The sequence below is a fragment of the Halichoerus grypus genome, chromosome 7 (assembly GCF_964656455.1).
Source record: "Halichoerus grypus chromosome 7, mHalGry1.hap1.1, whole genome shotgun sequence".
In the NCBI taxonomy this organism is placed as follows: domain Eukaryota; kingdom Metazoa; phylum Chordata; class Mammalia; order Carnivora; family Phocidae; genus Halichoerus; species Halichoerus grypus.
The window spans coordinates 72,549,571-72,574,137 of record NC_135718.1 but is presented as its reverse complement, the minus strand read 5'-3'; the positions used below and the strand labels follow the sequence as shown (position 1 = coordinate 72,574,137).

Genomic DNA, 24,567 nt, shown 5'->3' with positions numbered 1-24,567 from the left:
GGCAGTTCTTTAGGCCAGGGAAGTTCTACGAGCAAGAGAGACTCCTTTTACTGAGTTCAGTTCAATTATTACTGGATACCTATTAAATTTAGAATTTGTGTACTAGGCATGTGAGAAATACAAAGAAATACAAAATATTTTATTTCCTCAAAACACTTAGTCTTGGTTATAATACAACATATCTATTGGGAAGAGTTGCCTACAGGCTTCTTCTAAAAGTAGTTTGTTGTTGGTTTGTTTTGTTTGTTTTTAATAAATTGTACTTACTGAATGTGCTTACATGCTACTCTATTAATTGGCCCCAAACAGTTACCATTTCTAACTCTTGCTTGATTTGGAAAAAAATAAACGGAGAGAAGTATTCAGGCTTAATATCATATACTGAGGTAGATTATCAAGGTTCAAAATTGGGGGACAGAAGTAACTAATTCATATTTAACAGGTATTTATAAGTGATTAATATGTGTTCAAGTCTATTATCTCTTTTAGTCCTTAAAATAACTATAATTTGGTGTGAGATTCAGAGAGGCTAGGTAATGTATTCAAATTCACCTTGTCTGAGGAGCCTTCTAGAACAGTCCTGTTCATACCCCCTAAATCTTCACCTTCCATGCAGTCTAGGAACCTATGTGTTCCCATGGAATCTTCTGTTAATCTCTATTGTTACCCTTACCAGCACTTACTGTTTATTGTCACCCTTACCAGCACTTACTGTTTATAGTTATCTCTTTACTCATCTGGTCCTCTGCAAAACAGTCAACTGTTTGACAGGAGTCAAAGCATGTTTTCTTACTCTGTTTCTAGCATGCAGTTCAAATGACCTGCCATAGAGTAAGCATGAGTAAATAATGAATGAGTGAATGCCTTAAGAACGGGAATTTAATCCAGTTCTCTTTGCCTTAAATTGTTTGTTCTTTTTCTTTAGCGTTCCTTTGAATGAGTACAAATTGCTTGCTTGTGATATACAGCAACTTTTCATAGCAGTTACAATTCATGCTTGCAGTTCCTCAGGCTCACAATATTTTAGAGTTATTGAAGACCTCATTGTACTGCTTGGGTATCTTCAAAATAGCAAAAACAAGAGGACACAAAGTAAGATTTAGTTTTTACGGATTTGGGAGGGAATTATATAGTAGCCAAAAATGTTATTTGAACCTAATCTCTTTCTTGTGGAAACTATTGTACTGAAGGTTCATCCTTAATTTTGTGATAATATCTATCAGCTTTAAAAAGTCTTTTTAAGTGGCAAAATTTAAACAAGTGATGCCTTGATATAAATAGTAGCTGGCAATACATTAAGAGAAGCCTCTGATTTTTCTTACCAAATAGAATTAAAAGGCTTATGTTGAATAAAAATGCCCATTAGTTTTCTTTAATGGCAAATACTAAATAAGTATGAAACAGAAAAATGTGAGAATTTCTGGTAAATTTTGCCTTATATGTTAAAAAGCCTGTTCTTTAAAACAATGATATAAAATGAAATAAATTTGTGAGCTGATATTTTTCCACTGAATTTTTTATAATGACTATTTCAAAATTTGCTTTAAAATTTCTTCTAAAGGCTGTTTAAAAATGTTTAGTACTATCAAACCCACGTTGATCAAAATTTTAAAATTTACATCTAATAAAACATATATTGGCAGTTTAGATGTTGCATGAAAATAAAAATCAACTCAATTTTAAAAATTAACATCCACATGGCTTGAAAACATTCTAGTATCTTCTGTTTTTAGATACGGCTGTTGCACTACAGTTTAGAGTTCTCCAAGCTGCTATGGAATTTATAAGGACCACTGCAAATCATGACTCTGAAAACCTTGCAGATACATTCCAGTTACCCTCTGCTCCCCATCATGCAGTATTTCAGAAGCGGAAGAGCATTGCTGGTGAGTATTGAAATAATATTTTAATAGTTATAAATTGAGGGTGGCTTGACTTTCCTATATTCTGATGCATTCACACTTTTAAAATATTTTTTAGTTTCAAAAGTTAAACTATAGGGGCACCTGGGTGGCCCAGGCAGTTAAGCATCCAACTCCTGATTTTGGCTCAGGTCATGATCTCAGGGTCCACATCAGCGGGGAGTCTGCTTGAGATTCTCTCCTCTCCTCTACCCTCCCCTTCCCCTGCTCTCACTCTCTCTCTCTCTAAAATAAATAAATAAATCTTAAAAAAAAAGTTAAACTATAAAATTTGAGAAAGGTTTTTTCCCTGAAAAAACATTCTACTGATTTCTTTCAGTGCTTTTCTCATTCAGTTATCTCTTGAGCAACTACTATGTGCCAAGCACAGTTTAAATGTTGAAGATACAGGGATGAAGAAAACACACAGATTCTGCCCTCACAAAGATTACAAAATAGTAGAGAAATGCAGAGGATCGGAGTAGAGACTATTAACAGGGCAACCTGGTTTCCATCAGAAGTCAGAGAGGTCTCTGAGGAAGTACAATTTCAGTGTAGACACAAAGGGTGAGAGGAGCTAGCAAGGTAGAGTCAGAGAAGGAGTGCAATAGGCAGAATGAACGGCTTACGTGAGGTTTCACAACAGGAAACTGCTGAGCTTCAGAGAACTGAAAGTCATTTAGCCAGAGTGGAATACTCTGGAGAGAGTGAGGAACGCGATGCGGATGAGGCTGTCCAGGGCAGCATGGGCCAGTGCATAGGTAACCACATAGGCCATGTGAAGGAGTTGAGATTTTTTCGTGCTGGGAAGTCATGACATAAGCAGATTTTCATTTTGTAAGGACCACTTCGGTTTGTGTGTTGCGAGTGGGTTGGAGGAGAGCAAGGAAGGTAGTGGGGGCTCCAGGTAGGAGGCTGTTGAGCAGTGAAGGGGGAGAAGATGGTGTCTCACATGTGGTTAGAATGCATGCCACCTCAGTGCTTCCTGTGAATTAGTATAGATCACCAAATAAGTGTCCATATTGTTAGACTTCCTTATTTTTCCGACAGAATCTGCTGTGACCTTTATACACATAATCTGGAAAGATGGCCTAAACACCTCCCCACACACACACAGGATCTACACGTGCACCTGCACAAATACATGTGCATATGTGTGTATGTATAGTGGACATATATGTGTACACACACACACACGTATCTCCAAACACAGTAGTTGGTAATTTGTTTGAAGTTTAATCACCCTTACTATCATAAGGGCTTTTAAATCCAAATCTATCTTCTACTTGTGTTAAACAACTTTATTTTGTTCAGTGCTATGCCAGATTTTAAAACCATGTGAGAAACTCATCTGTAGAGAAAAGTTATTAAATATACATTTTTTGCAGCATTATGTTTCAATTATGCTAAATATAAGCTATGTAAATAAAACTTCTAAGACATCCACATAACTTTATTGCCCCTGTACAGCCTTCCTTAATATAATATCCGAACGCAGTCTCTCCTCTTGACTGGATGTCCCAGTAACTCTCTGGTCTCGGGTAGAATTCTGCCTTTTATCGAGTCTAGCAGTCATGCTCACCTAACCACATACCAGAAGACAACTTTCGAACCACCTTTCCGTTGCGGGATTCCTTATATTTATATAGTCAGTGACTGCTTAGATGGAATTCATCCTCTTTTGTTATAGGAAAATATGCCTTTGCCAGTGTCACACATCACAGGAGCTGTTTCTTTCTTGCTGACATTTCTTGTTCTCATGTCCATTTCTCCTGAGCTTTTATACCTAGATCCCTGGTTTAGTTTTCCATCAACTCGTGCCTGGGCTGACACAGTGGTGTTCTTGGTGTCCTCGGTTTGGTGTGTGATTTCCCTAACAAGTCTTTCATCTCTCTTTTGATACCAGCATTTTTATCACCTTTAGCCTCAGAGCCCTGTGTAGCTCCAAGTTCGTTAATTGTTTATTTTTTGTTTGTCTGAGTCCTTTTAAAGTGGATGACAGACCTTTAGTCCTTTCCTTAAACCATTCTTTTTTTTTCTGCCTCCCCTGGCCTCTTCCCCTGGGCTTATATTTTTCACAGCATCTAAGTAAATGCCATTGCTGTAAGCCATATGAGGCTTATAGAGTCCTACAAAGTTTGAGCTTGAGAGAAGACCTTAAAAGTTTACCAGACCAGCTCCCACATTTTATAGAAGCACAGAGGCCTGTAACTAGAGACTGCTGGAGCAAGAGCGCCTACGCCCCTCCCTCTGTGTCCTACCCCGCATCCACTCATTCCAGCTCTGTCATGTCTTTAGGACACATCTCTCATAGGCCTCTCCCACCAGTTCTTCCCGGTTTAAATATGGCCCTTTTTAAAATTCTGTCTCTTGGAATCCAGTTTTCAAAATACCACTTTATATGTTGCTTTGTAATTCCTTCCACATTGTTTTACACATGTATTTGGGAAAGACTGTATTTCATTTCTTCATTCTTAGTCAAAAGTATATTGACTGTGTATACTACAGATACAAAAGATACAAAATACTGGCACTCTTCTGCTTCTGAGCAGTATGGTCATAAAAGCCCATTTAAGTCTGTTTGCTCATGATGCTAAAGTTACAAAGAAGGATTTATATTTCCACCATTTCCATTATTTAGATATAATGAGCTGTTCCTTCCAAAATTTAAAGAAGCTGTTCTTATTAGTGATAAATGTTTGGGGGAGATGGTTTCTTCCTAAATAGATCATTTAGCATTGATTGAAAACTGCTGAGACAGTGACACGTCCAATCCCACTGCTCCCCCCATATCCCCCCCCACCCCCCACACCTCCAGCAGAGCTTGTGGGGACACCCTGCAGCTGCAGCTTCTGTTCCGGCCACACACCACATGCTTTGGTCATCGACAGATCTACTCAGACTGTGAATGCCAGAACACCCATGGCTTGGGCCCAGAGTTTCCTCAGCAGCACTGCCTTCATATCTAGGTTTTAAGTTCTCACACTCTTGGAGGACTTAGATACTCTTTTATTGCCAGATTAATCTTTTGGCAGCCTGACTCTTGCATGCCATTATCCTGCTCAACAGCCCTGATGATTCCAGCTACAGTTAACAAAACTCGGATTCCTTAGCCTCTATATCTTCTTTTGATATAGTAAGAGAGAGAGATGTCACTTTGCCTAAATGATATCATACTCTACCTTCTGTTTGTAAACTGATTTCTATTTCTAATTAATATATTTATAGACATTTTTCCATACAATAAAAATATTTTTTATGTTTAATGAACACATGATAATCTGTTCTATTGATTTGCCATGATCTTGTTTCCTAATCTTTACCAATAAACAAAGGCTTTTTTTTACTGGTATAAATAGGATAGCAATGTACATTCTTTTATATGTTTTTTTTCACTTCTCTGATTATCACTATGAAAAACTTTATAAACATCCCCTTAATGCAGAAGGTAGAAGTAAGCATTAAGGTATTATTTAAAGTGCTACACATATATATAAACTCTCATAAATAAATATAAATATACATGTTGTGTTATTAATATGATTCACATAAAATGAATTTCCTTTAAATTTCAACCATCATTAACAATACCAACTATTAACAACTTTTGATGCTTTGTATGAGATGGGCATTGTGTTTTACATCCATTATTTAATTTTTTTTATTTTAAAGATTTTGTTTATTTATTTGACACAGAAAGAGAGAGAGTGAGCACAAGCAGGGGGAGGAGCAGGGGCAGAGGGAGAGGGAGAAGCATGCTCCCCTCTGAGCAGGGAGCCTGATGCAGGGCTCGATCCCAGGACCCTGGGATCATGACCTGAGCCAAAGGCAGTGGCTTAACCAACTGAGCCACACAGGTGCCCCTAATTAATTTTTTAAAGGATTTTATTTATTTATTTAGAGAGAGCGTGAGTGGCGGGGGAGGGGCATTGAATCTCAAGAAGATTCCCCACTAAGCATGGGGGGAGCCTGACCCAGGGCCCGATCTCACAACCCTGAAATCACGACCTGAGCCAAAACCCAAAAGTTGGATGCTCAACTGACTTAGCCACCCGGGCACCCCATCCATTATTTTATTTATTATTTAATCCATAGAACAACCCTCTTTATCCATTCATTCAACCAACAAATATCTAATGGCATCAGGCACATACCAGGTATTGTTTTATCTGCTTTCATGGATCTTATATTTTACTGGACAAAATGGTCAATAACCATGTAAACAAATACATTTAATATCATGTCAGATAGTGACAAATATCTACCTGTGAGGTGAGCTCTATTTTACTTTCTAATCTATATCTTAATATATGAGGGAATGGAGGCTTAGAAAGAAGTGCCCTTGAGGCCACTCCGGCTGGTGCGGCTTCACAGCACAAGTGCTGAAATACACCCTCCTCCCCCACTTTTTCAAGTACATAGTAGTGAGGACAACATTTCCTTATTCAGTATATTGCTCTGCCTCTGAATTAGGATTATCTGCCAGAGATAATAAATTATCTGCCTGGAAAGCTGCCAGAGATGTAGACATTAGGAAGAATCTGCTTAAACTAAGGAAGAACATAGACTGACAATATTATTCTTGAATATACCCTGGATATGAATATTTTTTTATTTACTTCGTTTTTGTCTCAAAGGCAACTCCACCTACCAAAATGTATTAACGGATAAGAATTACTGATTACCTAAAATACTGCACAGTCTAAAATGCTATTAAAATATTTAAATATCTGACAAGATGAGTTATTAAAACCTATCATAATTTAGTCATGTAAGTAATGTGTATAGAGGCTATCTATGGAAATTGATGTATGTTTTCATAATTTAAAACAAAGGTTCAATTCCAATGAAGGGTTCCATTATTCCTCACCTACCAAGACGTCATTTTGGTTCCTATGGTCAACTTCCGATGCCCTTCTCCTTCAGCCCATTATGTCAAGACGAATTCTCCCTGTATCCTCCTGGATCCGCCACTTGTGTGGTACCTCTCGGAGCAGGTGCAGTGATGGTGCAGGAATGCCACTCCTAACTGTTCAATCTGAGGAAACATTTTGCAGGAAACACTTTTAGAGGATTGAATTCTAAAGATGTACCAAATCATTCCAAAGCAAATCACTGGAATTATATTCACTTTTCTGATCTCTTCACTTTCACTGGACTGATTTCTACTAATCTCACTTATATATAAATCTCAAAACTACTTTATAAAATTTAACAATGGTAATTATCCAGAAATAGTCATATTCTTACTGAATACACCATGTGCTTTAAAAACCTGTTGATTATTTTGGAATACAAGGAAGTGAAACAGTATTTGAAAATATTTTGTCAGAACATTCTGAACTATTTACATATACCCTTCTAATTCTTCTGAGTTTTTCCGAAGACTCAAATTTTGCCAAGTGATGTCCATCCCACTAAGCTATGTTACTAGCTTCAACATTTTTATTTGGACTTTGAAATCAGAAGTACTGTTGCACTTCATCAAAGAGGGAGAAACATCACTTTCTCTGAATCATGCTCTTTCCTTTGTATCAATTACCTTGGTATTAATTAAGATTCGTTTCATGGTCTAATAATCAAAAAGCTGCAAGAAAAATAATTTCCTTGATCCCTGTTAACTCTGGTGTTTGATGTTTTTAATTTATATCCTTGAAGGTCCTCGAAAATTTCCCCTTGCTCAGACTGACTCTCTGCTGATGAAAATGCGCTCGGTGGCAAGTGACGAACTGCATGTGATGATGCAGCGGAGAATGAGCCAGGAGAACCCCGTCCAGGCAACCGAGACAGAGCTGGCGCAGAGACTGCAGAGGCTCACCATTTTAGCGGTTAACAGGATTATTTATCAAGGTAGGACCAGAGGATAAATCTGTGCTTGCTCAGATATGGGATTAAAAGGAAAATGATTTAAGAGGAAACTGATTAGGTCTCAAAATTTTAAACAGCATTAATTTTTCATTCCTAACATCCACACTATTAAAAGAATTTCTTATTTGGAACTAAGAGGTCTTGAGTAAAAATCCACTTTTTAATGTGTTATATGCTGACCTGGAGTGACCATTGAGTTTAAAACAGTACAGCAGCCCCAATATATATATTTTTTAACTCTTCTTTGAGATAACTGTAGATTCACATGCAGTTGTTAAGAAATACTGCAGAGAGATCCCCTATGCCTTTTATCCCGTTTCCCCCAGAGGGTTGTGCTAAATTAGAGTCGAGGGTCATGAGCAGGATACAGACATAGATATATTCAAGAAACTGAGCATTTCATCACACAGGAGACCCTTATGTTGCCTTTTTTTTTTTTTTTTGGAAGATTTATTTACTTATTAGAGAGAGAACGGGGGGTGGGGGGGAGGAGCAGAGGGAGAGAAAATTTCAAGCAGACTCCCTGCTGAGCATGGAGCCCAATGCAGGGCTCGATCTCACAACCCTGAGATAACGACCTGAGCTGAAACAAGAGTCGGATGCTCAACTGGCTGCACCAACCAGGCGCCTCTGTGTTGCCTTTTTAATAGCCACACCCACTCTCCTCCCCCTCTGCCCTCCCACCCCCCGGCAACCTCTAATCTGTTCTCCATTTCTTTATTTTCATCATTTCGAGAATTCTATATAAATGGAATCGTACAGTATGTGGCCTTTTAGGGTTGGCTCTTTTCCCTCAGTGTAATTCTTGGAGAGTCATCCTGGTTTTTGTGTGTATCAGTAGTTTGTTGCTTTTTTGTTTTTGCTGAGTAGTTTCCTACAGTATGGATGCACCATAGTTTGTTTAGTCATTCACCTGTTGAAAGACCATTTGGGTTGTTTTCCAGCTTTCAGTTACTACAATTAAAGCTAGCTGCTGGAAACATTTATGTGTAAGTTTTTGTGTGAAAATAAGGCTTCGTTCTTCTGGAATAAGGGTAGTTGTGTGCTTTGTTCTTGTTAAGAAGCTGTCAGACTTTTCCAGAATGACCGTTTAATTTTACGTTCCCACCAGCAAAGTATGAGTGATGCAGCTTTCCTCACATCCTTAACCAGTATTTGGCATTGTCACTATTTTTAATTTTAGCTATTCTGATAGATGTATAGTGATATCATATTGTGGTTTCAATTTGCATTTTATAGGGGCTACTGATTTACATATTTATATATAAAACATAATACCTAGAGCAACCACTAAAAAGCTATGCAAAGAAATACACTCAAAAGCACTATAGAGGGGAACCCGGTGGCTCAGTCGGTTAAGCGTCTGCCTTTGGCTCAGGTCATGATCCCAGGGTCCTAGGATCGAGCCCCACATCAGGCTCCTTGCTCAGCGGGAAGCTTGCTTCTCCCTCTCCCTCTGCCTGCTGCTCCCCCTGCTTGTGTTCTCCCTCTCTCGCTCTGTCAAATAAATAAATAAAATCTTTTTTTTAAAAAAAGCACTATAGATAAGTCAAAATGGAATTCCCAATAAATGTTCAAGTAACCCCAAGAAAATAGGAAAAAGAAAACAGTAATTGTTAATCATTAGAAATGCATAATACAACCAAGGCTCATATTTTTAACTTTTCTAATTTGTATTTGGGTCAACCAGATCCCAGGCTAAACTCTGAAATTGAATCATTTATCACATGCAAATTTAATGGGATAGCACATGCATTAAAACAGCTCTGCATACCCACCTAATGTAAATATCATGTGGTCTTTATGTTTGATTTGCACAAGAACCTCATGACTTTAATAATTTTGCAATTTAACTCATCTTCATTAATAAAATATTTAGTTTAGAATTATATGACATATATGTTTAAATTTCTACATTGTTTTGGGTGAATTCACTTTCTCTGTTAAATTGTTATCTTCTACATCTGATACACTTGCTACACATTTATATTGTGACAACTGAATTAACAATTACATAGAATATTTTTACCAGCTTCATTACCGTTTGTAATGGCTAGGCATCAGTGATGTGACTAATTGTTTATTCTTCTTTTAATTCAAAGAGTTTAATCCAGATATTATTGACGTTTTGAGTACTCCAGAAAATGCAACTCAAAGCAAGATCTCAGTTTCCCAGACTGAAATTTCTGAAGATGTTCATCATGAACAGCCTTCCATTTTCAATCCATTTCAGAAGGAGATACTCACATATCTGGTAGAAGGATTCAAAGTATATATTGTAAGTAAATTAATTGCATGGGATATGTTCATTCACACAAAAGGAATAGGGTTTTATGTGTCTACTTACTCTTGAATTATTATTATTATTAATTATTATAAACATATCTAACACCTTCAAAATTATATAGAGAATACTACCAAGTATCAGGCTCCATTAATCACTGATGTACTTGGATTTCTGTGGATCATATACAGTTGACCCTAGGGAACAAATCACTCAGCACACTTCATAGATACCAAAAGTCAATCTAATTCTAGCAGAACTCATGAATCACGATTCTGCCAATCTCTAAAGCTAAACTAGATTTTGGTGTCTGTAGGTTTTACTTAGAGCTGAATGATTTACACAGGGCCCTTAGGACTGGTGGTAATTTGGAGAGCCATTTCCAAAACTCAGAATAAATTCTAAAATGTACTGATTCCAGTTTTAAACCAGATACAGGATATTTGATCAAGATTGAGTTAGCCTTAGTTGGACCACAGTTGAAGCAGCTTATTTGGTTACTTATTAAGGAATATTGGTGGTCAGTTTATATGCAGTTCTTATTTTGTGACTGTTATACTCCATATTTTAACATTAATTCTTTATTATGATTCCTTCTCTTTTATATTGTAAAATCAGTCAATCTACTGTTGTTTTTTTATGATTTTTTTTTTTTTTTTTTTTTAGTTTAAAATTTCTAAGCCCTAGGTAATTTAAGTGACCTTAGCTTTTTAACCCATCTCTCTCTCTTTTTTTGTGTGGTACAATACACATAATATAAAATTCACTATTTTAACCATCTTAAAGGTATAATTCAGTGGTACCAAGTACATTCACATTGTTGTGCAACCATTACCACTCTCCATCTCCCAAGCTTCTTCATTATCCTAAACTGCTCTGTACCCAATAAATAATAATATCTCATGCCCCCCTCCCCAAGCCCCTGATAACCACTATTCTACTTTCTGTCTCTATGAATTTAACTTTCTAGATACCTTATATAAGTTATATAATACAGTATTTCCTACAAGATTTGTCCTTTTTTATGTGGCTTGTTTCATTTAGCGTGATATTTTCAAGTTCATCCATGTTAAAGCATGTATCAGAACTTCATTCCTTTTAAAGGCTGAATAATATTCCATTCTATGTATATACTACATTTGTTTATCCATTCATCCATCAGTGGACATTTGGATTGTTTCAACCTCTTGGCTATTTTGAACAATGCTGCTATCAACGTTGGTGTATGTCTATCTTTTTTAACTACCCTAATTTAACCATTCTAATTTCTACTACTAAAAAAGCAATCTACAATAAAACATGTCCCGTGATCTTCTTTGGGGCTGTATAGAGAGGTTAGTGTATTATTGCTTGAGAAGTCGGATCCTAATTCATTCCTGTTCTGATTGAAGGGTTCAAGTAAAACCAGTGGTTCCAAGCAGCAGTGGCCTAAAATCTTATGGTCTTGTAAGGAAACCTTCCGAATGCAGCTTGGCAGACTCCTAGTGCACATTTTGTCACCAGCGCACTCTTCTCAAGAGAGAAAGCAAATTTTCGAAATAGTTCGTGAACCGAATCATCAGGAAATACTACGAGACTGTCTTAGCCCATCCCTGCAAGTAAGTATCTCAACACTTCAAAAGTAGAAAATCGTGGTGAAGTGTAAAATTGAACAAAACAAGAACTGAAGATAAACTGTATTTTCATGCCAAACATCCTAAACATAGTTTTCTTACCAAACAAATATCTCCTGAGGTCCTTCTTCAGATGCTCCATACCAGACTCAAATTGACCTCTTTGTTTATTTCCCATTCCTTCTTCCAGTGCTGAGATTAAGAATTCTGTATCTGAGCTCTTATAAGATCCTTTGTAGTTTTTACTAAATCTTCAAGTGTTTTCTTTTTTAAAAGCATTATATTATCCATAAAACATCTAAATTGAGTAGCTCAAACAGTAGTACATATGATATTTTTTATTATGTTCATATGATATATTTTTAAAAATGCTTATAGTAAGTTAAAATTTTTAAAAATGTGTTGATCATTTGGAATGATCAAAATCAAAATACTTAAAAGAATTTCAGAGTCTATAAATTCTAACACTTAAAGAGTGATAGATGGAGAGTTTAAATGGAACAACCAGTTTAAAGAGCTGTTTAGCAGTTTCTTATAAAATTAAACATACACTTAACCTGTGACCCTAAAATTCCGGTTTTAGGTATTTACCTAAGAGAAATTAAACATATGTCCATAAAAAGACTTGTACAGGAATATCCATGTCAGCCTTTTTGCTAATAGCCAAAAACTGGAAATAACCCAAATGTCAATCAACAAGAGAATGTATAACCAAATTGTGATATATATTTATATAATAGACTATTATACAGCAATAAAAGGAAACAGACTATTGATACACCTACCATTATGGATGAAGTTCAAAAACATTGTGTTAGTGGGGCACCTGGGTGGCTCAGTCATTAAGCATCTGCCTTCGGCTCAGGTCATGATCCCAGGGTCCTGGGATCGAGCCCTGCATCGGGCTCCCTGCTTGGCGGGAAGCCTGCTTCTCCCTCTCCCACTCCCCCTGCTTGTGTTCCCTCTCTCGCTGTCTCTCTCTCTCTCTTAAATAAATAAATAAAATCTTAAAAAAAAACCCAAAACATTGTGTTAGCAAAAGGAACAACCAAACACAAAAGAGCACACATCCTGTGATTCTATTCATATGAAGTTGAAGAACAGGCAGAATTAAGACATGGTGATAGAATTCAGGACAGTAGTTGTGTCCATGAGGAAGGGGGAAGCGAGAAGGTGAATTGAATGGAAAGGGGCATTAGGAAACTTTCTGGGGCAATAAAAATGTACTTTATCTTATTTGGGATAGTGGTAAAATGGATGTATACATTTGTCAAAACTCAGAAATGAACACTTAATATCTGTATGCTTTACTGTATGTACATTATACCCCTATAAATACAGTAATAGGTGATATACACAGACAGGCATCCCTTTTAATACCTGGGAAACTCAGATATATTAAGAACCAAAGGGTTATAGTTTTGAAGTGATGCTCTCTCTACTATTAAGATTCTCTCAGGTGCCCTCAGGGCATTGTCTTCCCTCTCCCAAAGCAGAAGCACATCCAGCCCACAGTCTCCTGTGGAGAATTTGAAGAGATGTTCTTGCCTGCCTTTATTCTCAGCAGAGTTGCCATCCACCAAAACCCAGCCTGGTGTTGACAGTCCTCTTTTCCCCACACCAACTTTCTTCTCCGTTATTCCCATTTCGTCGGTGGTATCTATACAGAGTTCAACTTGAAATATGGGATCCATGGTTGAATTTTCCTCTCCCTTAAATTCATGTCATCGCCAAAGCCAGTTGTTTATTTCGTGTCTTTAACTGTTTTCTACCTGCCCCACCCTAGTTCAGACTTTTGCCCCTGTGCTCAGATCACTACAATAACCTCCTCTCTACCTCAAAACCACATTACTGTGCCTGGTTTTTTTAAGTTTATTATGGAGACTTTCAAAGATACCTAAAAGTTGGGAGAAAGCAAACAAGGATCCACATGACCATTACCCAGGTTTAATTTTTCTTTGCAGTGTTTTGAAATAAATGTCAGGTATCAAATCATTTTACCTGTAAATCCTTTACCTGTCCACATCTCTGACTGATAAGGACTTCTACAAAATTTGTCACACTCAATAATGACAGCAGTTCTCTATTGTCATCTAATACTCAGTATGTAAACTTTCCCAGTTGTCTTATAAGTTTTGTAATAGTTGCTTGGTTCTGGATCCAAATAAGGCCCACACATTGCATTTGTTTGATGTATGCTAAATCTTTTTAATCCCTGGCAAGTACCCTCCCCAGCCATGTTTTAAATGTCATCTATTTATTGATGAAACTGGGTCTTTTGTTCTATAGGATTTCCCACATTCTGGATTTAGCTGATCACATACCTGTGGCTCTAGGTTTCAAGGCTTACTAGATTCCAGTTCCTGGTTTCATATCTGGTTCTGTGTTTGTTTTTTTAAAAGACTACTTTATTAAGAGTGCTTTGCATTTTCTGTTACAGCCTAGCAGGAGACAGAGAATGTCTAGTTGCCCTGCTTTTTGAGACGATATCAGCCTGATCCATTCGTTTTAAAGTTCACCCTCAACCTTTAACCTAATAGTTTTAGCTGCTGCTGATGATAGTTGCCAAGATCTACTTTTTTCATTAGGAATTGCAAAATAGTGATTTCTTAGAGTTTCTCATTCCACCAGCATCTATTGCTCTGATTCTTCTGTAGGAAGAATATTCCCTTATCAACTATTTGACTACCCTAAAATATAGTCTGTATGGGAAAGGCAATGCTTGTTTCTTTTCCCTGCTTATTAGAATAATGAGTTGGTGCCCTAGCAACCTCCAATTTTTGTATTCATCTTTATTTTTGAGGTGTCATTATGAATTCAGGTATTTTTTTACAAAAGTAGTTTCAAACCTTTGCAGTTATTATTCCATTTGATATTCAAATTAACACCTATGTAGATTCAAATTGTTACATTCCTTTAACATAGCCTTTTTAATTTTTAACAAGTTAATATGATTAACTTCTTTGCTTTCTGGAACAGAAGAACATCCCAGGTTTATCTTGCACATCCTTCCCAGATCTGGAACCAGACTTTTTCCCCCAAGAAGCCCCTGTTTCCTTTTCATGAGCTAATGGTATTTAGAAATTACAAATCTAAGGACTAGGAACACTCATTTCTACTCGGTTGTCATTTCTTTTTTGCATTCATCCCTAATGACACCTTTTCTAGTCCCAGGAACTACGATCAATAAAGTATAGGTCAGATGTTGAGATGAGATTCTAGAAACAACTTCAGTGTCTAAGAAAATCATGTGCTTTTTGGATATTCAGGATGAATAAGAACATTTTTTATAGCTTTTCAAGATCATTTTTAGAATGTCACTGAATACTAAACTATTTTTAGATTATATCAAGAGCATTACCTTTAAGACACACATGTGAAAATAGTCTAGTCATTTACTATTTTTCTTTATTTGCCAACTCTTCAGGCCTTTTACTCACAGAGTGTCTGTTCATTTTTCTCTTTTGGTCAGGAAGCAGCTGTCTCCTGACTAATTTAAAATGTTGCATTAAAATGAGCTTTGCTATTTTCATCATTGCATATGTTCATCTTATGCTTTTGGGAAATGACATGATGTGATTCCGTGTGTTCATTTAAATATCACCCAAAATGTAAGAGCTTCCAAATTCGTTTGTTGACATTTAATACTATTCACAGTTTAAAATGTCATAAAGCCAAATGCAGTGCTATTTGTATCAATGCAAATTTTTAAAAAGTAAAATTCTGCATGTTTCACTTGTTGGCATAATTAATGTTTAAATAATACATAGCATACACATAACAATTAGGTCTAAGATCTATTGCATGGAAGGGCCACTTAAAAAATCATGAATCAGAGTTTGGTTTAGGTTTCCTCTATGAAAGACAGTTGTCATTACCTTAAGTAGCATTCTGATTTTGGTTACAGGGCAGTTCTAAGACTGGCCTAATCCAGACCTTCTCTAGACATGCTCACAGAACTGGTGCCGACATCTCACTGGTTTTAGAGTTTTTCACCTTTAGTTCTCCCTAAGGAGTAATGACTGCTTACAAGCTAATCCAAAGAAAGGGCTTTGTTCTGGAAGTTTCACCAACGTCTGTTCTACCAAGCAGAAATCAAAGGAGAAAGAATAAAAAGCATAATTCTCTTACCTGGAAGGTTTAAAGGGAAGTTTCCCTTCCAGTTCATTTTTTCTATGAGAAGAGCTAAGAATTTTTTTCCTTTATCCCAAGCTTATTTCCTGTATTCCTTTAGCAAGTCTTCTCCAAAAATTTTTCCCCAAAAGCTTACTTGCTTGCTTTTCTTTTCCTTCTCTTCTTACTTTCCTTCCTTTTTCTTTTTTATTTTACCTTTTACAATGAAAATTTTCAAATATAATAAAAATAGAGAATAGTATAACAAGTACCATATAGCCATCACCTAGAGTTAATGGTTGTTAATACTTTTATCATATTGACATCATTTCTTTTTTGAAGTATTTTAAAGCAAATTACAGAAAATCTTTTTCAAAAAACATTGTCTTACGTATCCATAACATTATTTTACCTAACAAAATTAGCTTACACCCTAATGTCATCATATTTCCAATGCAAAATTAAATTTTTTCAATTGTTCCCAAAATGTTTCTTTTAGCTGCTTTATTCAAACCAGATCCTGCCAAATAAATCTAGCGATATAATTTAATTTAATTACTGTTAAATAATATAAGTGTAAGAAATAAAAATTCTTTATGACTTAAAAAAATTTTTTTATTACGTTATGTTAATCACCATACATTACATCATTAGTTTTTGATGTAGTGTTCCATGATCCATTGTTTGCGTATAACACCCAGTGCTCCATGCAGTATGTGCCCTCCTTAATACCCATCACCAGGCTAACCCATCCCCCCACCCCCCTCCCCTCTAGAACCCTCAGTTTGTTTCTCAGAGTCCATAGTCTCTCATGGTTTGTCTCCCCCTTCAATTTCACCCCCCTTCATTTTTCTCTTCCTGCTATCTTCTTCTTTTTTTTTTTTTTTTAACATATAATGTATTATTTGTTTCAGAGGTACAGGTCTGTGATTCAATAGTCTTACACAAAAAATTGTTTCTTTTTCTTAAAGCATGGAGCCAAGTTAGTTTTGTATTTGTCAGAGCTGATACATAATCACCAAGACGAATTGACTGAGGAAGAACTAGACACAGCAGAACTGCTCATGAGTGCTTTAAAACTATGTGGGCAGAAGTGCATCCCTCCCAGTGCAACAACAAAAGCAGACCTTATTAAAATGATCAAAGAGGTGAGTCAGTGAAATCATAAGACACAGTTTTCTTAGGAGATCCCACTGAATGTAATTAAAGAATGATTGAAAGAAATCTTTTTATTATAGAATATCATCGATGATAAATTTGAAATGATTTTTTTTTTTTTTTTACTTTATATTGCTTTTTTACTATGAGAGAACAAATAGGCTTATTGTAAGGAGCATTTTATTCATTATTGTCATCCTTATCCTTTATCAGTAGCTTTCAGTGAAGGCCAGATTTTTATAGTGACAAACAAGTTGAAGCATCAGCCTTGAAGCAAAATAAGGAAGCAAGCGACTATGCAAACCCCTTAGGTTTGCCACCCCAGTTAACTATTCTACCCTCACTTCTGTGCCCCAAACTCTGTACAAACAAAGGGGAATTATAACATTATTTAAGTGGTTATTGTATTTTAACATTCTGGTGTCTTGGGGACAGTATTTTTTTCCTTTGTTAACTTGGTTTTAAAGTTAGTTTGTTGGCCTTGGTGCCAATGTTAAATGATAAATAATGTGTTTTATACTACATATTATTATCCAAATCTTTTAGGAACAAAAGAAATATGAAACTGAAGAAGGTACGAATAAAGCCACCTGGCAGAAAACGGTTAATAATAATCAACAAAGGTAGGTTTTTATATATTCTAAAAGTCATGCCTTTTTTAATTCATTCGACTTCACACATACTTTTAGTTTTACAGTATCATGCTTTTGTATCTGTTTAACAGCCCACTTAGGCTTAACTTATGGGCCATCTTGTTTGTTGACTTAGTCTCTTTCAGCGTCTGGACTCAAAATCAAAGGATATATCTAAAATCGCTGCAGACATCACCCAGGCAGTGTCTCTCTCCCAAGGAATTGAGAGAAAAAAGGTGATCCAACATATCAGAGGAATGTATAAAGTAGATCTGAGTGCCAGTAGACACTGGCAGGAACTTATTCAACAGTTGACGCATGATAGGTAAGCAAAGTGGGAGGACATTTCAGGTTGTCCAGCATTACTGTTTAATATTTTAATGTGAAACACTATTTTCATTTCATAATAAAGATTCATAACATTATTTCATTAGTTCAAATATTTGTTGTTTAATCACTTGTGATTTATTTCATCTTCAAAAATCCTATAAGAATCTTTTTTTAAACTCTTGGGGGTAAGGGAGGGAATAATGAGAAAGAGAGGCATTAGCTCTTCCAAATAATAAAATCTATATATTGGCTTTAATTTTAAAATATAATCTTTGCAGAAGAATAGAGAAATCACTGAAACAGGATAGTTGGGAAATAGATCTTTTTCAAGATAAGACTTTAATAATAAAATTTAAAGGATGCATCACAGATAATGAAAAGAGGAAAATTAAGGTATTATTCTCTAAATTTGGTTAAGAGAACTGATTAGCATGACTTGGGGGTGATAAAATGCACTAAACATTAGACACTAAAGGAAATTCCAGGTGAACAAAAGAATTAAACTCATAAAGTTTATAAAGTAGAAGAAAACAGGGTATTTATCAACTCTGTGATAGATGGTTAACTTTCTAAGCTCAAACACCATAGAAGAAACTACCAAGAAGAAAGAAATGGATTTGAGCTTTAATTTTTTCCAGTGTATTTAACAACTATAACAACAACAAAACATGAAAATTTATTTTCAGCAAATATAGCAAAAAGTCATGCCAACTTAAAAGTAAAATGTAAGATCCCAAAAGTTTGAGCAAACGATATGAATACACTCTTCCACATAAGACAGATAAATTAATAAACAGGAAAATATTCAATATGGATAGAGTCTAATTTGATTCTTTAAAACCTTTAAATACCATATTTTGCCTTTTATATTATACATACCCACAGCAGGAAGAAATGTAACCTAGTCCATGGTCAGAGGTTCGATGGCATTGTATGCTCTGACAGCATATGTCAGGAATCCTATAAACATTTTATTTCTAGCTCCAGTTATCCTATTTTAGTTTAGATTCTCTCCTAAGGAAAATGTTCCAAATATAGAAAGGCAATAAACATAAAGGTTTTCATCTCTGCATTATTTATACTAGTGAATGAACTGAAAACAAATATATAATAATGGTAATAGGGTTAAATACATTATAATGTTCCCACACAGTGCATTAGTCAGCCATTTTCAGTGATGATAATAAAGATTAAAATATGTCCAGTGAAAGAAGAAAGGATATAGAAATGTATATATATAATAATTATAACTACAGTTTTAAAAAATGAAAGAAAATAATCTCTACCAGTAATTGGTATGTTTAGAGTAGTAGGATTCAGGGTGGTTTTTTTTTCTCTTATCTATTTCTAAAAACATATTCAATGTAGTTCTACTATTTTCTTTCATTTAAAATATGAACTTATTTTTGGGGTGCCTGGGTGGCTCAGTTGGTTAAGCGTCTGCCTTCGGCCCAGGTCATGATCTCAGGGTCCTGGGATCGAGCCCCACATCGGGCTCCCTGCTCAGCGGAGTGTCTGCTTTTCCCTCTCCCTTTCCTTGATTGTTCTCTCTCTCTCTCTCGCTCAAATAAATAAATAAAATCTTATAAAAAAAATAAAATATGAACTTAATTTAAAACATTTTAAGAAATGTGGCTGGTACTACAAAAATGAACTAATTTTATTTATTACATTAAATAGTAGACAAGATGAGAAATATAGAAACTTAACTTGGAAAGTGGATTTTTTTCTTTATCAGGCCATACTAAGTCCAATCAATGTATTGCTAAAGCATACATGTTGCTAAAGCATTCAGAGTAGTCATGATATATCTTTTTAAAAATTTAGTAGGTACAAGAAACTGGTGGCAGAGCATGCCTCCAGGCAGGGAACCAGAAGACTGGGGTTCAGGAGCAGATGGACACTTATTTTTTTTTTTTAAGATTTTATTTATTCATTCGAGAGAGAGAGAGAGAAAAAAACAGCATGAGAGGGGAGAGGGTCAGAGGGAGAGGCAGGCTCCCCGCTGAGCCGGGAGCCCGATGTGGGACTCGATCCCAGGACTCCGGGATCATGACCTGAGCCGAAGGCAGTTGCTTAACCAACTGAGCCACCCAGGCGCCCCTGGACACTTATTTTTTATCTTATTTTATTGTACTATGTGTATGCATTCCCTAGTCCAATTACATAAGCAGTTGGGGTTTTTTAATTGAATAGATCGATTTTGATTTCCTTATTCAAGTTCTATAATGATTTTGTTTAAAGTTATAAGTACTACAGATTGCCCCTTAAAACATTCTTTTATTTTCACTTGCAGAGCAGCCTGGTATGACCCCCTCTACTATCCAACTTCATGGCAGTTGGATCCAACAGAAGGGCCAAATCGAGAGAGGAGACGTTTACAGAGATGTTACTTAACTATTCCAAATAAGTATCTCCTTCGGGATAGACAGAAATCAGAAGGTAATAATGACTTCTTGATGCAACATACAAATGTAACACATAACTGTGATCATTACAGAAAGACAATATATATTTTTTCCTCAACAGATGTGGTCAAACCACCACTCTCTTTCCTATTTGAAGATAAAACCCATTCTTCTTTCTCTTCGACTGTAAAAGACAAAGCTGCAAGTGAGTCTATAAGGTAAGTGTGAATCCGTAAGACGTTCTCACTTTTGTTGAAGGAGTTAAGAGTTTACTAGTTTATTGTAGTGTTTATGTAATATTTATTTCAGATAATGCTATGGTTTTAGGAAAGGTCCTACACGTGGCTCAAGAGAGGACAAGGTGGAATGACCAAAATCCAAAAGGAAAAGACATTTTTGATAGCGAGGATCCACTGGGCTTCAGGCATCGTGCTCTGGCACTTATCTGCATGCATCTATTTTTGTAGTTTGTGAAACAGATAGCACCACTGGTCGTGTCTGCAAGAAGCAATCTAGTGCAGTGATTAAAGGTTCATATTTTAGTTCCTCGTCTTACTAGCCATCTGACCTTGGGCAAGTTACTTAGCCTCTCTGTGTCAGTGTCTGTATCTGTGACACGAGGAAGATAATAATACCCAAAGTATCAGCATATGGTTGAGTATCAAATAGCTTTGATAGTATTATCATTGTTTTGGTGGTGGCAGTTATTATCATGCCCATTTAATAGGTGAAAAACTGAGACTTGAAGAAGGTGAGTGACTTGACGAAAGACTAGATCTTTTCTGAGTCTAAATCCCCTGTTCTTCCTGGAATACAAGGATTCTTTCAGGTCTTTGAAAATACCAGAGGCATGATCCAATGTTTGCTTAATTACTAGAAAATATAAAATACTGAAGTTTCTTTTAAAAAATTGAATCCCTATATTCTATATACATGGCATAGGAGGTATGAGCCTTCTCTAAAAATTTTATTTTCTCCTCTACTAGAGCATTAAAATTTGAGATAATATTTTCATGTGGGTTTGGACAAGACATCTCATACTTTTGAAACTCTAGTCTGCTGTGCTAAAATCTTTTACTAGATAAAGAAAGCTTATACTGTACTCTCTAAAATTGGTCAAAACATTTAATCATAGTGATTTTAAATATGTTTTGACAGAGTGAATCGAAGATGTATCAGCGTTGCACCATCTAGAGAGACAGCTGGTGAATTGTTATTAGGTAAGTCACATTTTGAAGAGTTTTACACATACTCACCCTGTCTTACTTTATTCTTAGATAATTTGAAGGATTATTTGATGTAATACCATTAAATCAGATAAACTTTCTCTAACATAACATAGGTGATTTTGCCCTAACATTGTATATAGTGCTTATGACTCACAAATGTGAAGAAATGACAATCTTATTTTCTAAAAAGCACATGAATAGCATTTTAATTTTTATAAAGTTGACTTTCCTCATAAGTATACATTTTTATATTTAATCATTCCTTTTACTCTATATCAATTTTGAATTTTAAAGTGAAGAATTATTGGAATACTAAGAAATATATCGACCTTGAGATAGTTCATAATTTATATTCCCTGTTGCGCTTCTGAGAGAAAGGCCAAGGCTGTCCATCCCTGCATATCCATATAGTTACATTTAGTGAGAAATTTTTTCCTCAAGATATGAAGGAATAAGGTTGCACCACTTGGTCTCTGTTCCCTTAAAGAACCAATTTGTATGCTGTAGGCCAGTTCTTCTTGAAGCATGGTCCCCAAATCTAGAGCATCAGCATCACATGGGAACTACTTAGAAATGCACATTCTTGGGCTACAGCCTAGACCTATTGAGTCTGAAACTCCGTAGGATGGGACCCAGCAATCTGCATTTCGGTGAGCCCTCCAGCAATTCTGATGCACCCTCAAATTTGAGAGTCCCTGCTATAGGCTAAACCTACAGCCTCCAAGGCTCAAGATGCACAGCTTCAAACTTGTCAGGACTGAGCCCCATGGTCATGAGGATGGAGAGAGTACCTTTCTCTGAGCCAACAGTGCTCGGTGCTCAAGGCTGACCAGCATGCAATGCAGAGCCCCAGAGAAACTCCTACCGTTTAGATACATGGTGTAGAGACATGTGTTAACACAGCCAGCCTATAAAGTAGGAGAAATTGGGGGCTATCTTTTAAGGTCTACTCTGCTCTATAGAGTGTTTAAATAAAAATAATTAAGGATTCCTCTTTTGCTAGAAAATTTGTTTACAAGTTGACTTCAGCTAATATGTGAAAAAATAAAGCAAATTAATATGCTAGTAATATAAGAAGAGTATAGGTAATAATAAATGGCCAGCTTTTTTTTAGCACTGAGTGCCAGGTGCTAGTAAGCATTTTACATATATTCTAATTTAATTCCCACAGTAACCCTGTGAAATAAAGTCCTCCCTCCACCCCTTTTTTTATTAAGGAGATTAAGACACAAAGAAGCAACTTGCCCAAGATCTCATGGATACTATTAAAAAATATTTATTGAGTGACAGGAACTATTTCTGGGTGCTGGGATTTAAATTCAGGACAACTGACTCCAGAGGTCATATTTGTAATCACATATGGTAATAGTGCACATATATTTTTAAACTCATATCCAGTTACTTTCTATAGGTAAATGTGGAATGTATTTTGTGGAAGATAATGCTTCTGATACAGTTGAAAGTTCGGTGAGTAGAGGCTTAAGTTTGCACTTACATAAATCTAGACAAATTCCAAAAATGTATAACTTCAGTTAACCAGAGAGCAGGTAGAACTAAAAGAGTTCATGTATTGTCATTCTGTGTATAGATTGGTCTTAATTCCAAACTTTTTCTTTTAAAGATACTTTTTTTTTTTAAAGATTTTATTTATTTATCTGAAGGAGAGAATGGGAGACAGAGAGCATGAGAGGGGGAGGGTCAGAGGGAGAAGCAGACTCCCCGCTGAGCAGGGAGCCTGATGTGGGACTCGATCCCGGGACTCCAGAATCATGACCTGAGCCGAAGGCAGTTGCTTAACCAACTGAGCCACCCAGGCGCCCCTCTTTTAAAGATACTTTTAAAAAGAAGACCCTACCATCTCCTCTGGCTTACAGTCTGATCTCATAACAGTTAGTATTATGAGTCAAATTCCAAAGTGCTCCTGTTAAAGCAAACAAGCAAAGGGAAAAAAAGTAAGAGAGAGAGAGAGAGAGAGAGTAAGAAACAGACTCTTAATTATAGAGAACAAACTGATGGTTGCCAGAGGGCAGGTGGGTAGAGGATGGGTTAAATAGGTGATGGGGATTAAGGAGGGCACTTGTGATGAGCACTGGGTGATGTAGGGAACTGCTGAATCATTATATTGTACACCTATAACATGTGTAACACCGTATGTTAACTAACTAGAATTAAAATTAAAACTTTAAAAAATATAAAAATAAAAAAATAAAAATGAAAAAATGAAAGAAAAGTGCTCCTGTTATGTTAATTTATTTAATTTATTCTTTTTATCACTATTCCTCAGTGGCAACAAATAACTACTTCTTAACCACTCCCAGTTCACTATCAAGTACACTTACCTTCACAAAGAAAGGAAAATGTTGTGTAATAGAATAACTTAAGTAATCCTGATACTCACATACCTTAGTACCATAATTTTTATTCTACTGGAAGTACTGATATTAATCAGAAAATAACAAAAGTGACTCTTAATTCACATCTTTTGTATCGCAAGACTTTTTGTCCATCTGAATTAGCTTGTATCATTAAAATATTGTTTTGAGATCCCTATAATAAGAGAAATAAGGTTTTTTGTTTCAGAAAGTTCTAAAACCAGGAATTGCTAAGGATATACTAAATAAGATTACATGTCGTTTAATAATGAATACATAGCTGATTTCAAAAACAAATGAGCTAAAATATAAAATTTTGTTGTGAAACAGATAATATGAAAAAAATCATGAAAATATTTAATATAGCCCCCAAAATTGGGTAGGTATTCTTTCATATGATTTATCCAGCAATTGCCACAGTACTTATCCCAGCTAGTAAAAGTATGGTTACATTATTTTCAAGATGTCTCGTTTTAGCAACCAAGGAATTTAATAGTTGATATATAAGCCAACGTTTTTCTGGATCCAAAAGATGCCATTTTCCCCCTTTAAAACTCTCCTTAAAGGGGGCACCTGGGTGGCTCAGATGGTTGAGCGTCTGCCTTCGGCTCAAGTCATGATCCCAGGGTCCTGGGATCGAGCCCCACATCGGGCTCCTG

At 36.0% G+C, this 24,567-nt stretch overlaps 1 protein-coding gene across 5 annotated transcripts in view; it reads left to right on the top strand.

The window, feature by feature from the left end:
* The window catches only part of LYST (lysosomal trafficking regulator), a 186,678-nt gene that overhangs the window by 110,831 nt on the left and 51,280 nt on the right, over nucleotides 1–24,567 (top strand). For all 5 annotated transcript variants that reach the window (XM_078077736.1, XM_078077737.1, XM_078077739.1 and 2 more), the window contains 12 exons: nucleotides 926–1,092; nucleotides 1,734–1,886; nucleotides 7,560–7,751; nucleotides 9,872–10,047; nucleotides 11,445–11,651; nucleotides 16,751–16,927; nucleotides 17,484–17,560; nucleotides 17,706–17,894; nucleotides 20,196–20,341; nucleotides 20,429–20,525; nucleotides 21,466–21,527; nucleotides 22,948–23,003. In XM_078077736.1, the coding sequence (XP_077933862.1) occupies nucleotides 926–1,092; nucleotides 1,734–1,886; nucleotides 7,560–7,751; nucleotides 9,872–10,047; nucleotides 11,445–11,651; nucleotides 16,751–16,927; nucleotides 17,484–17,560; nucleotides 17,706–17,894; nucleotides 20,196–20,341; nucleotides 20,429–20,525; nucleotides 21,466–21,527; nucleotides 22,948–23,003 (1,699 nt within the window). The remainder of the gene's footprint in view (nucleotides 1–925; nucleotides 1,093–1,733; nucleotides 1,887–7,559; nucleotides 7,752–9,871; nucleotides 10,048–11,444; nucleotides 11,652–16,750; nucleotides 16,928–17,483; nucleotides 17,561–17,705; nucleotides 17,895–20,195; nucleotides 20,342–20,428; nucleotides 20,526–21,465; nucleotides 21,528–22,947; nucleotides 23,004–24,567) is intronic.